Source organism: Diplotaxodon limnothrissa, linkage group LG13 (assembly GCF_057381915.1).
Source record: "Diplotaxodon limnothrissa isolate DT_005_m linkage group LG13, D_limnothrissa_male_GT1.1, whole genome shotgun sequence".
NCBI classification, from domain to species: domain Eukaryota; kingdom Metazoa; phylum Chordata; class Actinopteri; order Cichliformes; family Cichlidae; genus Diplotaxodon; species Diplotaxodon limnothrissa.
In genome coordinates, this window is record NC_140608.1 from 5,829,045 (window position 1) to 5,844,902 (window position 15,858).

Below are 15,858 nucleotides of genomic sequence, written 5' to 3' on the forward strand. Positions count from 1 at the left end.
ATTTTCAGGCCATTTGAAGGAATATACTACTACTACATGCTTGATGAGGAAATTTGCATTTCCTCCATTGGAGAAGCATTATACCTCTTCATTTCCCCAGCTGTCGAAGGACCTGCTGCTGATCTCCTCGGTTGTTTCACAATATAAAGTTTTAGATTACTTAAGCTGTGTGACTCAGATGCATTGACAATAGTGTCTCTAATCTGAATGTATTGTCTTGGAGGCACTTCAACACCAAAACACTGGTTGATAGCATAAAGGCTTTTAAGTCTAAGTGGCCTCTAGCTCTCTCTGAACATCATAGCAAGAAAATATTTTTGTTCGAGGACTTACTTAAATCCTCCCTTTTCTTTTTTGCCTAGCAGCACTTTACAAACTGTCCCTGTCTGCAGTGTCAGCTGAGCTGTTTGGGGATCATTTTCTGCTGAGTGATGGATTCAGGATTTGGACAAGAATTTGTTTGTCAGTCCTCTCAGCAACAGTAAAGTCTGGTATTTTCAGTTTTATCTGAATCACATTAAGCCAGCTCACCTACTTTGGGCGCATATTGTAATCATCTCTAGTGCATCAAATTTACTGCATTTTATTGGCTGTCCCCTTAAATATTGTCTGAGATCAATGAAAGATTTTAGCATTTTAAACAGTTGGAATGATAAAGATTTGTGGTGCTGTGAACTGCATTAACAAACATTCAGTTTTGCCTGTACGAATTCATCTGTGTGAACTACAAGGGTATAAGTGAATTAAAATTAAAAAAGTTGTCGCCTCCCAGCTTCACTTACACCTCAATAGCCATAATCTCTATGAACAATTTCAATCTGGCTTTGTTAAGGATTACCAATGACCTTCTGATGGCAGCTGATTCTGGTCTCCTATCCATCCTCATCCTTCTTGATCTTAGTGCGGCGTTTGATACCATTTCTCACAATATTCTCCTGAACCGGTTAACATCCATTGGCATTAGTCATACCCCCCTTGCCCTGTTCACCTCCTATCTCTCAGACCGCACTCAGTTTATCCAATTTAAATCCCATTCTTCAACTCTCCATCCTGTTTCTGCTGGTGTGCCCCAGGGTTCAGTATTAGGGCCTCTTTTATTCATTATTTACATGCTCCCTCTTGGTCATATATTCTGAAAATATAATATAAATTTTCACTGTTATGTCGATGACACCCAGCTCTTCTAAACCCAATTCATCCCTCCCACCTACCTCCCTCTCAAATTGTCTTATCAAGAGTAGATCATGGTTCTCCTCCAATTTTCTTAAACTAAACAGTAATAAAACAGAAGTTTTACTTGTTGGTATAGCCTCAATCTTATCCAAATCCCACAGTTTTTCCATTAACATTGAACGTTCTCCACCCTTCCCTCCCCTCAGGTTAAGAGTTTGGGTGTCATACTTGATAATATTCTCTCATTCCAGCCCCACATTAATTACATAACCCGGTCTGCATACTTCCCCTTACGTAATATTAACTGACTCTGCCCCTTCCTTACTCCCCATGCTGCTGCCATTCTTGTCCATAGTCTTTTTTTTTTTCTTTTTTTTTTTTTGCCTGTCCCGTTTGGCTCTTTTGCCATCAGAATTGTTGTCTAAAGGCAAAGAAAGATGCCCAACGGATTTACTTTACCAAATTGATCATCCCAGCCTTGCCGTAATGGTCCATTTGAGTCACCTTTTATTGTTTATTTTATTTTCACTTACTGAATACGGGACAGACTTGACTGGGGGAAAGAAGGGGAGAAAGAAAGAGGGAAAGAGAAACAGCTGAGAAGAGGGACGGGGGAGAAGGGCAAAAGACAAAAACCAACAGAACGGGCAGAAAAAAAAAAGAAAAAGGAAAAAAAAAAGAAGCATATATCGATCACCTGGATCACCTGCTGAGAAAGAAAAAAGAAAACAAGCAGAAGAGAACAAGAGTAATAGAAAAAACAACATCACAATGATATATGGGAATATGACAGTAAATACTAAATATTAAACATTATTGTGCAGCACATAAGATCAACAGAACACAGTGTGCTTTGAGGTAGGAGCCAAAAAGGGTGTAGTTTGTGGGTGTGATCACCCGTGTGTACACCTGTGAGCATGGACGCGCTTGTTTTTTTTTAAAAGGTTCCTTCATGTAATGATCTGCTAGAGCAGGGGTGGCCAACCCGCGGCTCTCGAGCCGCATGCGGCTCTTTGCCTGGTTTCATGCGGCTCTTACGTTCATATCAAAGTTTATGTTTGTGTTTTGATTTTTTTTATGTTGTTGTTTTAAAATGTGCGCGTTCGCTTCGCTTGAGTTCAATACGGTATTTTCATCAAATGCGCATGTGTGTGAGATGAAAATACCGCAAAGTTTCCCAGTAGGAGCAAGTTCGCCCTTAAAATGGCAGGAAAAAAATGCACAGCAAAAAGAAAATATGAAGATGAACACAGGACGTTTTTAACAGAGTGGGAGAGTTTATATTTTTTTGTTGAACGCAATGGTAAGCCATTCTGCCTTATATGTCAGACGTCATTAGCGCATTTCAAAGCTTCAAATCTTCAGCGCCACTTCAGCTCACTCCATGCTAACATCGACCAGGAATTTCCAAAAGGGACTGAACTTCGCAAGCACGAGTTGGCCACTTTGAAAAGTCAGGCAGAAAAGCAGATACAGTTTTTCCAAAAATTTACGAAGCGGTCAGAGACCATAACGCTCGCATCCTATCAGCTGGCTTGGAACATTGCACGGGCTAAAAAGCCATACAATGAAGGGGAGTTCGTTAAAAAATGCCTCAGTGATGTTGTTGAAATCTTGTCTCCTGAAAACGACAAATTAAAACGCATGGTATCAGACGTCCAACTGTCCCGCCACACTGTTGAACACAGAATATCGGACATTAACACGGCTATTGAATCACAGTTGCACTCTGACCTTCAAGCATGTGAGTATTTTAGTGTCGCATTGGATGAGAGTTGTGATATACAAGACAAGCCTCAGTTGGCAATATTTGCACGGTCTGTTTCAAACGATTGTGTGATCAAAGAAGAACTCCTGGATATTGTGCCATTAAAAGACAGAACCCGTGGCATAGATGTGAAAGAAACCATGATGGCTGCATTAGAAAAAGCAAATCTGCCCATAACGAAATTAACTGCAATAGCCACGGATGGAGCACCAGCCATGATGGGATCTGTGAACGGGCTTGTGGGGCTGTGCAAAGCTGACCAAACTATTCCTGACTTTTGGAATTTCCACTGCATCATCCACATGGAGCAACTCGTGTCTAAATCATTGAATTTAGATAACGTCATGAAGCCTGTGATGGAAATTGGCAACTATATCCGCACACATGCGCTTAACCACAGGCAATTCAAGAATCTCATCGCTGAGCTGGACCAAGGGCTTCCAGGTGACCTGCCGCTGCACTGCACTGTGAGGTGGCTGTCAAAAGGCCAGGTACTCTCTCGCTTCTTTGAGCTTTTGGATGCCGTGAAACTGTTTATGGAAAAGAAGGACAAGGACTATCCCGAGCTCTCGGACCTCAAGTGGATTATGGATCTGGCCTTTTTGGTCGACATGCTGTGTCACTTGGACAGACTGAACCTGACCCTGCAGGGTAAGTTAAAAATGCTCCCTGACCTAGTGCAAAGTGTGTTTGCGTTTGTCAACAAACTGAAGCTGTTCAAGACACATATTCAAAAGGGAGATTTAACGCATTTTCCCACTCTGCTAAAAGCCAGCGGGCAAGTCGCCAGTGCTGCCCTGAGTAAGCAAAGAGCCAGATATGCAACGCTGATTGAAAACTTGCACGAAAGCTTCGTGACCCGGTTCCATGATCTACAATTGAAAAGGCCACAGATTACGTTCCTCGTCGACCCATTTAATGCAGAGACCGGCTGTTTGAAAGTCCCGCTAGTCACAGATGAAGCTGCGGCTGAGTTGGAGATGATCGATCTTTGTGAAGAGGACCAATTGAAACCTGCTTTAAGGGAAGGGACCATTGAGTTCTGGAAAAGTGTGCCAATGGAAAAATACCCCAATGTCAAACGGGCTGCGCTTAAGATACTGTCAATGTTTGGGTCAACATACGTCTGCGAGTCTGTGTTTTCTACCCTAAAACATGTGAAATCAAAGCATCGATCTGTTCTGACTGACACACATGTGAAAGAATTGCTTCGAGTGACAACAACGGAATACAAGCCAGATTTAAAGAGGATTGTTCAAGGCAAGGAATGCCAGAAGTCCCACTAAACAACATGCATTATAAAAGTAAATGCTATTGTAGATTATTATATTTTTGTCTGTGGACTTGGTTGAACTGAGAGTTTGTGTGTGTGAGACAGTGCACACAATGTTCATTGTTGAAAATGACTGGCCTGTGGTTTTAGTACTGTAGGAGTCCATTTCTGTCATTATCATGTTGGTGTGTGACATTTACAATAAATCTGGCTGAGCAGAGGTGTGTGTGTGTGTGTGTGTGTGTGTGTGTGTGTGTGTGTGTGTGTGTGTGTGTGTGTGTGAGAGAGAGAGAGAGAGAGGGAGGAAAGGATGGGTCATGTGTGCCCATGCGTATGATGTGGCTCTTTGCGGTAACACAGTAAAAAAAAAAGTGGCTCTTGGTCTCTGACTGGTTGGCCACCCCTGTGCTAGAGGGTGTGGGGGGCCACAGCCCCGTCCTCCAGGGCATGAAGCAGGTATGGAGGAGATCAAAACTCCAGACATCCAGAGGCCCCCAGAACACAAGAGACCAAGGAAGACCAACAGAGGGGCAGCCGCGCCACTGTCCCAGAAAGAGCTGAGGAGAGTCCCAGATGAGGGCTCACTCAGCAGCCGCGGAGCAGAAGCCAGGGGGAGTTGCAGTGACGCGCCCGTGAGCTCCGCCGGCAGCCAGCTGTGCCTGAGTGACCGAGCCCCAGGCCAAGAGGCCGGGGGCACCCCACCTCCGAAGTGGCCCGAGCGAGCCCCAGGCTCCAGGCCCCGATAAGCGGCCGCCAAGGAGTGAGCCGGTGTGTACCCGGACGCCCACCCCCAGACACAAAGAACCACCAACGCACCGATGTCTGAGGGAGTCCACCACTGGCAGGGGAAGTGGTGGTAGGGGGAGATAGGCCTTCAAACCTTGGAGGGCCTGAGATGTCCCCAGAGAGGTGGCGTCTGACACCCAACCTGACATATAGACACAGACATACAGGCACACACAGATACAAACATCCATTCCCACCCTCATGCTCTCATATGCACTTACTCCACACTCAACCAACGTGGAGACAGACATAAAGAGACGCTGTACACACGATCACACTCCCCAAGCGTACTCTACGAACCGGGTCTAGGTACCCTTGCCCCTGGAGGGGGGAACCGCACCCAGACCCAGGTGGTGTTACCCTTTTCCCTGCGGTGGGGAGAGGCGGACCGCCCCGACTCCGCAGCAGCAGGGAGGCCCCACACTCCAGACCGCAGTCAGACGGCCAACTCCTCCTCCTAGCCCCCCTGCTCCAGCAGGCCGCAGAGAATGGGGGTGAGAGAAGACTCCAAACCTCCCTCCACCCGCTCATTGTAGTGTTGATGCATGTGTGTTCTAAGGTGCATTTAAAACCCAGGAGGGCATGGAGCTACCTGCCAGAGAGCAGCAGGTAAGCGCATGGTCCCTCCTGCTAGCCCTCAATGTCTACGTGTATTTAAAATTGAGAGGTGGGCAATGACGCCAGGGGTGAGGTGTACACCCTGATGGTAATTTGGATTCCGTGTATCGTGCCCACCCCCAAGATCCTATATGTATGTGTAATGAGAGTGTGAGTAATGTGAATGTCTAAGTTGTGGGATAAAATTGAGGCAGAGGCAGCCAGAAGGGGACAGAGGGGGGGGGGGTAGCCTCCTCTGCACCCTGGTGACATACCCCTACTCCAAGGTCCTGCATGTGTGGGTGGTTGTGGTGGAGCGGGAAGGGGGAGGCAGCTGGAGATGGGGAGGGAAGTCCATAGTCTTATTACGTCCCATATTGATTACTGCAGTTCCCTCTTATTTGGTCTCCTTAAAAGGTCCCTTCATAAACTCCAACTTCTTCAAAATTCCGCAGCTCGGGTCATAACTCGTATTCCGTCAAGAGCTCATATTACGCCAGTTCTTCAGCAGCTTCACTGGTTGCCCATAGAAGCCAGGATAAACTTTAAAATCTTACTTCTCACATACAAGTGTATCCATAAATCTGCTCCTTCCTATTTGTGTGACCTGCTCCATATCACCACTGTCTCCCGCCCTCTCCGATCATCATCTGCTATTCATCTTACTGTTCCGTCCACACGTCTTACCACTATGGGGAACAGAGCCTTCAGTCACTCTGCTTCTCAGCTCTGGAACTCTCTTCCTCCAGCCATAAGAAATATAGACTCTTTTCCCGCATTTAAGTCACAGCTCAAAACACATCTGTTCAAACTGGCTTTTTCACTTTAGTGCTGATTTTACCTGTTGTCAAGTTCTGCTTTGCAATTTTAACTTATTTTATGTATTTTATAACTATTGTTTTCTTTTATTAATTTTGTTCTTTTGTAAGGTGACCTTGGGTTTTTGAAAGGCGCCCTCAAATAAAATGTATTATTATTATTATTATTATAAAATTAGTGTAAAAAACATATTCTACATACCTGAAAAATCACCTAAAACTATATTATTTAGTGTAAAACTGCCTAGAATAAGCTTTTGTGGTTAATAAGTGTCTTGGGATTTACTCTCAATTCGTTTGTTCAAATTTGTCAATCTAACCAGTCTGTGGTGTCTGTGAAACTACACTCAACAAAAATATAAACGCAACACCTTTGTTACTGCTCCCATTCCCCATGGGATGGACGTAGAGACCTAAAATTCATTCCAGATACACAATATAACCATCCCTCCCAAACAGTGGTCACAAATCAGTCCAAATGTGTGGTAGTGGGCACATCTGCTATATTGAGATAATCCATCCCACCTCACAGGTGTGCCACATCAGGATGCTGATCTGACATCATGAGTAGTGCACAGGTGTACCTCAGACTGCCCACAACAAAAGGCCACCCTGGAATGTGCAGTTTTTTGCGCTATTGGGGGTCTGGGGACCCAGAACCGGTCAGTATCTGGTGTGACCACCATTTGCCTCATGCAGTGCAACACATCGTCGCATGGAGTCTATCAGATTGTCAATTGTGGCCTGTGGAATGTTGGTCCACTCCACTTCAATGGCTGTGCGAGGTTGTTGGATATTCGTGGGAACTGGTACACGCTGTCGTATACGCCGGTCAAGCACATCCCGAACATGCTCAATGTGTGACATGTCCGGTGAGTATGCTGGCCATGCAAGAACTGGGACATTCTCAGCTGCCATCTGCCCTGAACAATGTGAACCATGATTCATCCGTGAAGCGCACACCTCTCCAACGTGCCAGACGCCATCGAATGTGAGCATTTGCCCACACAAGTCTGTTACGGCGACGAGCTGGAGTCAGGTCAAGACCCCGATGAGGACGACGGGCATGCAGTTGAGCGTCCCTGAGACGGTTTCTGACAGTTTGTGCAGAAAGTGTTTGGTTGTGCAAACCAATTGTTCCAGCAGCTGTCTGGGTGGCTGGTCTCAGACGATCTTGGAGGTGAACCTGCTGGATGTGGAGGTCCTGGGCTGGTGTGGTTACACGAGGTCTGCGGTTGTGAGGCCGGTTGGATGTGCTGCCATATTCTCTGAAACGCCTGTGGAGAAGGCTTATGGTTGAGAAATGAACATTCAATGCACGGGCGACAGATCTGGTTGACATTCCTGCTGTCAGCATGCCAATTGCACGCTCCCTCATTGCTTGTGGCATCTGTGGCATTTTGCTGTGAGACAAAACTGCACATTCCAGGGTGGCCTTTTGTTGTGGGCAGTCTGAGGTACACCTGTGCACTACTCATGATGTCAGATCAGCATCCTGATGTGGCACACCTGTGAGGTGGGATGGATTATCTCAATATAGCAGATGTGCCCACTACCACACATTTGGACTGATTTGTGACCACTGTTTGGGAGGGATGGTTATATTGTGTATCTGGATTGAATTTTAGGTCTCTACGTCCATCCCATGGGGAATGGGAGCAGTAACAAAGGTGTTGCGTTTATATTTTTGTTGAGTGTATTTTCAGTGCTGTATTCATTTAAGTCAAATGAAATTAGTTTAAACTAAACCTAACTGAAAATAAGCATTTTAAAATAAATAATAATTAAAAGTATTATAACTCAGGACTGAACAGAAAATCACAACGCAACACTTGCGATCCTTTGGCCTTCAAAGGTTACAATCAATACCTGTGCCACAGGTTCATTTCAAGCAAACATGTAATATGGCTGCCTGGATTGATTTTTCACTGATTTATTGTAAAGGCAATGAAACTGAACAACATAACAAACGAAATAAACCAATGTTATTTTTAAATACCTAGTTAGCTTCCATTATTTCTTAAGATTTTATTATGAGCTAATTTGAAAAAGCTTTAGTTAAAATTGCATCTTTCACAATCTGTAGCCAATGACGCAACAGTCAGAAGATAATAACTATCTAACAAATGGTTATGTTGAGCAATTTATAATAAACCTGTAAAGAAATATTACCCGAATCCGCACATGATTAGCAGTGCATCTACAACTTTATTGGTTGGCTTTACACCAGCTCAACTAACTTGTGACTATAGTAGAGACTTTTCTGGAGATTTAGCTCTTTAAGACCTACATACTTCACTTAGGAGTTAGTAGAAACAAAAAAACGGGTTAAAAAGTTCACACTTGCTCATAAGGGATTGCTGGATTGTTTGAATTCTCTCTATAATGTTATGATAATTAATATTAAGCATACTGGGATAAACAACGGTGAGCATAATGGAAAACCTGAGGGGTTGGTAGAAATCAAAGGCGGTGCTAAAAGGGGGTAAATATCATTACATTTGCAGTCTGCTTGCTCATAAGTGATTTATTAGCAAACACACTATTACAAAGGCCACTAATTTCCTAAAGTATTTTTCCCACAGTGGTTATGATAGATGTATTGAACTGAGACCTGTGCCAGTAAATGAGGCCATACTTGACCAGATTAAAGTAAGCACAGTATCAGCGTCTGTAATGACTACACCATCTAAGCCTAATGAATATTAATAAGGACCTACTCCTAACTACTGGGATACTTCCCATGTTAGTGACCCTAGTTTGTCTTCCAATGCATCTAGATTTGATCTTATTTTAAAAAATAAAGTAGAAAACTGTTCACAGCAGAATGTTTTGTTGTTAAAACATCATCATTTAATGTGCTTTATGAGTAATTTAATGAATAACGGATGCCATGCTCTGGTAGGAAATATTACAGTGCCTTGGCTGGTTTCTGTCAATATCCTTCTATTGTTTTCTCTTTGCATAAATCAATATACTGTCAACATGAAACCAATGAACCGGAAGGCAACTATAGTGATGAATAAATAGCTTCTTTGTATTGAATTCCTTATGAGACTAATAACAAACGAAAAAGAAACGCCATGTAAAGTAAATCAGCAAACAAGACAGGGCATCTGGTTTAATCAGCTACTGCTATTTTTACCACTGTACCACATACTGCTTTATATTAATGCTTTTGCCACATATAAGGTTTATTTTCATCCACTGCGTGTGTTTCGTCATGTCATCATGTGAAGAAATAACAAGGTGTTTTATGTCAAGACAATAAAAAAAAAGAAAAAAAATTCATGATAAGCTGTTGATTATACTGAGTCATAGTACTCCTTTGTTCAGGGTAGTTTATGGTAATACTGGGCTTCTCAAACTTAAAAAAAGTGCTGTGCATGAGTCACAAATGACAGACCTTATAAATTACTGAGTTGGTCTAATGAGCTTTAGATTATGAAGGTAATTTAACACTCTTTATAAAGGTTTGAAAGCTATATTTCTTATATGTATTAATAGTTAATACATCAGTTGTAAGCCATTACCTCGAACAGCAGAAAATCCTCATCTAGCTTTGTCTTCAGTTTTAAATATACATAAAAGTCTCCTCAAAAGAACAAAGGGATTTAGTTCCAGCTGTTCAGCAGCATCTGTCATGCTGGAGGGGGACTTTCCAAGACCTCCCAACCCAAAATGTGTTCTTGACTCATAAATGATCCACATTGCATAACTGTATTATTTATAACCAACCTAAAACAAGTAGCTGCTGCTTTCATCCCATATATAGAGGGACTTTTTCACAAGTAAAAGACTCACCATCCACTTTATTTGGTTTCTACTGGATCTGGATGGACGTGGTCAGTAACAATACTTAGGCAGTCTGTGGTGCTCAAACAGTTCTCTTGTGTGCCAAAAAATATCCCCCAAATTATTACACCTCTATTGGCAGCCTGAACTAAAGGCAGGACAGGCCTGCTTTTATGTTGCTTACGTGAAAATCTGACCCTGCCATCCAAACGTCAGATCAGAAAGCTCTGCTATGCTACTTTCTTAAGTAGATGGCTGTGTGGGGAAAAAATCGGTTTCTGAAATACTTTGACCTACTTAGATCTGAGATCTAGCACCAACAACTATACCCAGTTGAAATCACCTTTCTTCCCTATTCTGATGCTCGGTTTGAACTTCAGAACTTTGAATGCCTAAATGTACTGAGTTTCTGCCATGGGATTAGCTGATTTGAAATTTGCATTAACAAGCATTTGAACAGGTGTACCTTACAAAGTGTCCATTTAGTGTAAACCTGTGTGTAGCACTTAATGCTGTGTGTTAAATTACAGGTACTGAGATTTTCAATAATCATCGATAACTGATATATAAAAACATTATTAAAGCTGTTTTTGCAAGCCTGTTTTTGTCTCTTACTGTTTTCTTTTACCTGGAAGATCAGATCTTGTTGCTGAACTAACATGGAACTAAAATTGTGCGCTCTCTCGTGCAGGAAAGGGAGACGTATTTGGGGACGTTTTCTGGAAAGAGGTGACTCTGGCTCAGTCCTGCGCCAATGTGCGAGCTCTGACCTACTGCGACCTCCACGTTATTAAACGCGACGCTCTGCAGAAGGTGCTGGAATTCTACACGGCATTTTCCAACCACTTCTCTCGAAACCTGCTGCTCACTTATAACCTGCGTAAGAGGGTGAGTGACTGTTCAGATGCCAGATACAGTTGACTGCATTTTCATTTAGGATTTACACAGAAGTTTTCATCTGCAAAGACTTCAGCCTTGTGCACAGTGGTACATGAAAAAGAAAAAAAATATTAACAAAATAAAACAAACATTTTAGAATATATTTACAAATTCCAATAATATCTGTAAAGATAGTGTTGATATTACCAGTACCAGACAGTGAGCAGTAAGTAAAGCAAAAGCTGAAGATTGCAACCTTTAAGGAGAGAGGGTTTTTTTGCAATCCAAGTTGAGATTGCATTAAATTCAACAAGATGAAAGGAGGATTTATTAAATAAATCAATCAATTAATCAATATTGAACCTATATATGTTTAGTCATGTCAATATATTTCACAGCAGAAGACAGCCTACCTCCTTTCATGATCTGGACAATCACAATTGTTCACACGTATCAATTCTTGTTAAATAGGGGCCAGAAACTCCCACTCTGGGAAAAGGTAACCACAGAAAACCTTATATTCAACCTAAGGGACACGTGCACCTACTGCCTTCAGCCACACAGCACTGCATAGAAAAACAGAGCTCCATTAAACAGCCACCATATACTAAAGCCGCTCTCACATCCTTCATTCAGAAATGAACAGCTGTGCTCAACAATAGCGTAAGAGTAGCTACCAATCACTGCTTCATTCTTTATGAGGTTAGCCTGCCCGGGAGAGTGCAAGTGAGATTGGATTGTTTGCATTTGAAGAGGCAATCTCATCTTCTGCATTAAAGTTACTATTCACCAGGGTCCCACGTCCTGAATGTATGCAGCAGGGAAATCCCGATATGGGTTGACTAAAGGAGCCTAATGTTGCCTTCAAATGGAGCTGCTGAGATTGTGTTTTTGACTGATCCAGCAGAGCAGACAATGTGCATTTGATCTGTACATCTGATGCTGTCTTACCTTTTCAAATGTGATGAGTGACTTTCTGCGTGTTGCAAATAAAATGCCCAGACTTTCTGAGTTAAAACTGCCACATAACCTATTTTAATCAGATACTTTCCATTTGAAAGTATTTAGTGCAGCAGAAGAATATTGTTAGAGCTCATTGTTGCTTCTAAATATGTTAGAAACTGGGGTGATTAGCCTGTAAGTGGACAATAGGTGGTAAAATGGCAGGTAGCGATGCAAGGCAGCAGTGGCATTGACATGTCAGAGGGAGAGATAGATTTATTTAATTTATCTCTCCCTAGAGAGATAGATTTGCAGATTAAATAAATGACCAAATTGGGAGGATGTTTTTGTTACAGCGTGAGGACAGTAAAGAATTAACCAGCACAGCTTCAGTTGAGTTCCCTGCACTAGCTTTACTAGACTAGATTCTTCACCCACACCCAACCGAAAAGCAGGCTCAATAGGCAAGCAGACTAATAATTCCAGGGAATTGGACTACTGGGAACAGTTCTATACAAGAACCGGTTCTCGAGTTTCAGCACTGTCATGTATCCTTGGGAAAAACAAACAGCTACTCAAATTGTTTCACATTTTCATCTATTAAAATCCAAAATGTCAAGAGTAGTTTGCGCTTATTTTCATCAGCTTTTTTTGGGGTTTTGCTTGCAGACCTTAAAGTTGAATTGCTTACTGACAAAATGAATGTTATATGTTGAATGTTAGAGTGTGACGTTAATGAAGGTTAATAAAGTATTCCTGAACATGTGAATACAGAATGTGTATTTTGTGTTTTTTAATTATTACTTTTAATTAATATTAATCCCTAATTAATGAGACAAGTGAATCACTGGATTGGGAGACTGGGATTGCGACATTTTAAAGCACAGAAATAAAGCTACAAAGCTAAAAACTGAAAATACAAAATGCCTAAAAATATAGTTGTCCATTAGCATCATCTGGGTGGTAAACTGACAGTGAGCCTTCACGCACTGAAGCCAGAGGCTTGATATGAACTTTCCCTGTGCGCCATGGGAATTAGCCTTTTTAAAGTGACATTTGCAAAGAACACACATTTTGACATATTGGCAATCTTTCACACACAAATTCTACAATCAATAAGAGAGATGGTGAAAATGATGTTGATCTGCTTTTGTACTACTTCAGGAGACTAAACTGACATGGGTGTGAGAGTGGTTTGGGTATAATTTTTCTTGTGTGCTGTCAAAATCTGAAACTTTTGGTCAATAAACTTTGTGTTTGTTTTTTTTTTAATGATGGTCTTTTAGTCATAAGAATTTTAAATTCTCTTTCAGATCGTTTTTCGAAAGATCAGTGATGTGAAACGGGAAGAGGAGGAGAGACGGAACCGTAAAAATGAAGCCCCTCTGAATTTGCCACCAGATCACCCAGTACGAAAACTTTTCCAGCGCTTTCGACAGCAGAAGGAGGCCCGCATGGTGACTGGGAAACCAGAAACAGATGAACAAGACATTGAGAAGGGTCCTCTCTATGTGGACATCCCCAAAATTAAATCAGCTATTACAACTACCAGCATTGTCACTGTAACAGAAAGCCCAGCTACACCTTCATCTTCAACTCCTCAATCGCCATCACCTCTCAACTGTACGGTCGCAGACAAGGCAAAACTGCAAGTGCCATCGTCCATTTCTTTGGTTGGTGGCCGCTCTGCTGAACCACCCAAACTGAAAGGCTGGGGTCGCTTTAAGGAGTCGATGGCCAAAGCTGACAACTGGAACACAGTGTCTAAAGCTGAATCCATGGAGACTTTACCTGAACGAACCAAGGTGCAAGAATCCCCAATCTCTTTAAAAAAGACGGACTCATGTGACAGCGGCATTACCAAAAGTGAGTTACGCCTGGACAAAGTGGGTGACTTCCGCATGACGCCTCAGGACCGCAGTCCTGCCCAGCCTCCAGAAATGAGGCATTTCTTCTACCCCATCCCGGAGCAAACACTTCAGGCTTCACTGCAGGAGCTCAAGCTAGAGCTAAAGGATGACCTTAAGAACCTAAATGTTCGAATGTCAGGCCTAGAGATGCAACTCACAGAAGTGCTAAAACTCCTGAAAGCCAGCCATTCAAGCTCTAGCTCTCCACAGCATCTTTTTGACATTTCTAGACCTGCTTCACCAGAAGTGGACAAAGAGGATATCTTCTCTTGAAGAATGAAAGAGTCATCCGGCAACAGTTGACCTTAAATTCAGCTGAATCCAGTAATATACAGATTACTCGGATAGCTGAGACCACACTGGGTATACCATTTAGATTAGGCAGCAGTGTAGTAAGATGCACCAGCCTTCATCCTAGGGTGTACCTACCTGGTAGCAAGGTAACGTCGTGCTGACAAGTTGAGGTCGTAACCTAGATTTTTGTATCTTGGAATCTAATATCTGAAGGTTACACAAAAACTGACAGCTCTCTGTTTGTACATACGTTTGATTTATCTTTCCGCTGCACTATGATGGAAAAATACTTTGAGGGGTGGCATTTTATGAAAAGTCTGTTCAGATTTTGGGGGAGGTAGGAGAAGGAGGTATCTCCATTGGAAGGTTCCAATGGAAGCAGCATGACCCACTGGTTTGTTAGCATTTGTAAGAGATTCTTTGCATGTCACATAAAGTAGACGTCTGCCTCAAATAGCAGTTGGCGCATATTTGATTAATTGAGGCCGCACGCCGATCCATTTGCATTATTTCACATTGACAGGGAAAGAGGACAGTTTTTGCAGATGCTGAATCAATCTTAATGTAATTTCCTCAAACAGTTATGTAATTATATCAGATGCCAGAATCATTATGAATTAAACAACAGATAACTCTGCCCGACCAATCTGATTTTCAAAAACATGTTTGAGCGCAGATCCTAATTTCAATAAACCACAAATAGATGTGCTTCATGGAAAATTGAATGAAATGCTAACTAGTGAGGCAGCAAATGGCAAGTTATCCCTCTTTCCTGATATCTAGGTTTACTATGTTACAGCTTTGGTGATACATACAGTAATTTTATAGGTACTGACTGTGGCCAAAACCCTTACAAATATAGAAAGTAATGGCGATTTGCACAATATTTGTAAACTAAAATTTGTGTACAATAAAACAGGCTGTTAGAAAGTGGACTGAGATCACCAGACCATTTTTGACTTTAATGGTCACTTAAGTATATTTTTACATTTTAATCCTGTTAACATGCATGATTTAACATTTCTGTTTGTCCTCATTTTTACTTGAGAAAGCAAACAAACAAAAAAGCTAATATTAGGAGGTCTTTTCGGAGCACAAATTCAGAGTGAGTGTGTGAAATGCAGATGATCTTGAACTGTTTTAAATGTGTTTACTTGCTTCTGGCTTTGAAAAATTGAAGAGTTTCCTTCAGAGTGGGAAAAATCTTTAACCCCTCAACCCCTTTATAATATGATGCAGTCAATACAAAAAATGTGTTGCAGACATTCAAATGTTTTTTAAAACGACACACTTGGTGCAGTAATGCCTGAATTATGCTTCAGCGGGAAATCTACGGCATAACTTACAAGATAACCGGAAACCCCTTTTTTAACCGTACACCTTCCACATAACCTGATGTGCCCCTCCCAAGAAATATAACTACGGGACGGGTCGACATAGCCCACGACGACTGAATGCCATGGAAGGTCCAGTGTAGGGTTAAAAGGGGTGACTGGTTACATCGTCAGTTATGCCGTAGACTTTCCACAGAAGTCCATATCACGCATAGCTGTTGTAGGAGTGTTTCATATAGATGGTGTATGTTTATGTTAATATATATTATTTAATTGTTACAATATACAC

At 42.1% G+C, this 15,858-nt stretch overlaps 1 protein-coding gene across 3 annotated transcripts in view; it reads left to right on the forward strand.

Annotated features, from left to right (window-relative positions):
• kcnh1a (potassium voltage-gated channel, subfamily H (eag-related), member 1a) overlaps window positions 1-14,214 on the forward strand; it is a 55,522-nt gene extending 41,308 nt beyond the window's left edge. For all 3 annotated transcript variants that reach the window (XM_085369064.1, XM_085369065.1, XM_085369066.1), the window contains 2 exons: window positions 10,902-11,098; window positions 13,345-14,214. In XM_085369064.1, coding sequence (XP_085225190.1) covers window positions 10,902-11,098; window positions 13,345-14,214 — 1,067 coding nt within the window. The remainder of the gene's footprint in view (window positions 1-10,901; window positions 11,099-13,344) is intronic.
• The last annotated feature ends 1,644 nt before the right edge of the window (window positions 14,215-15,858 follow it).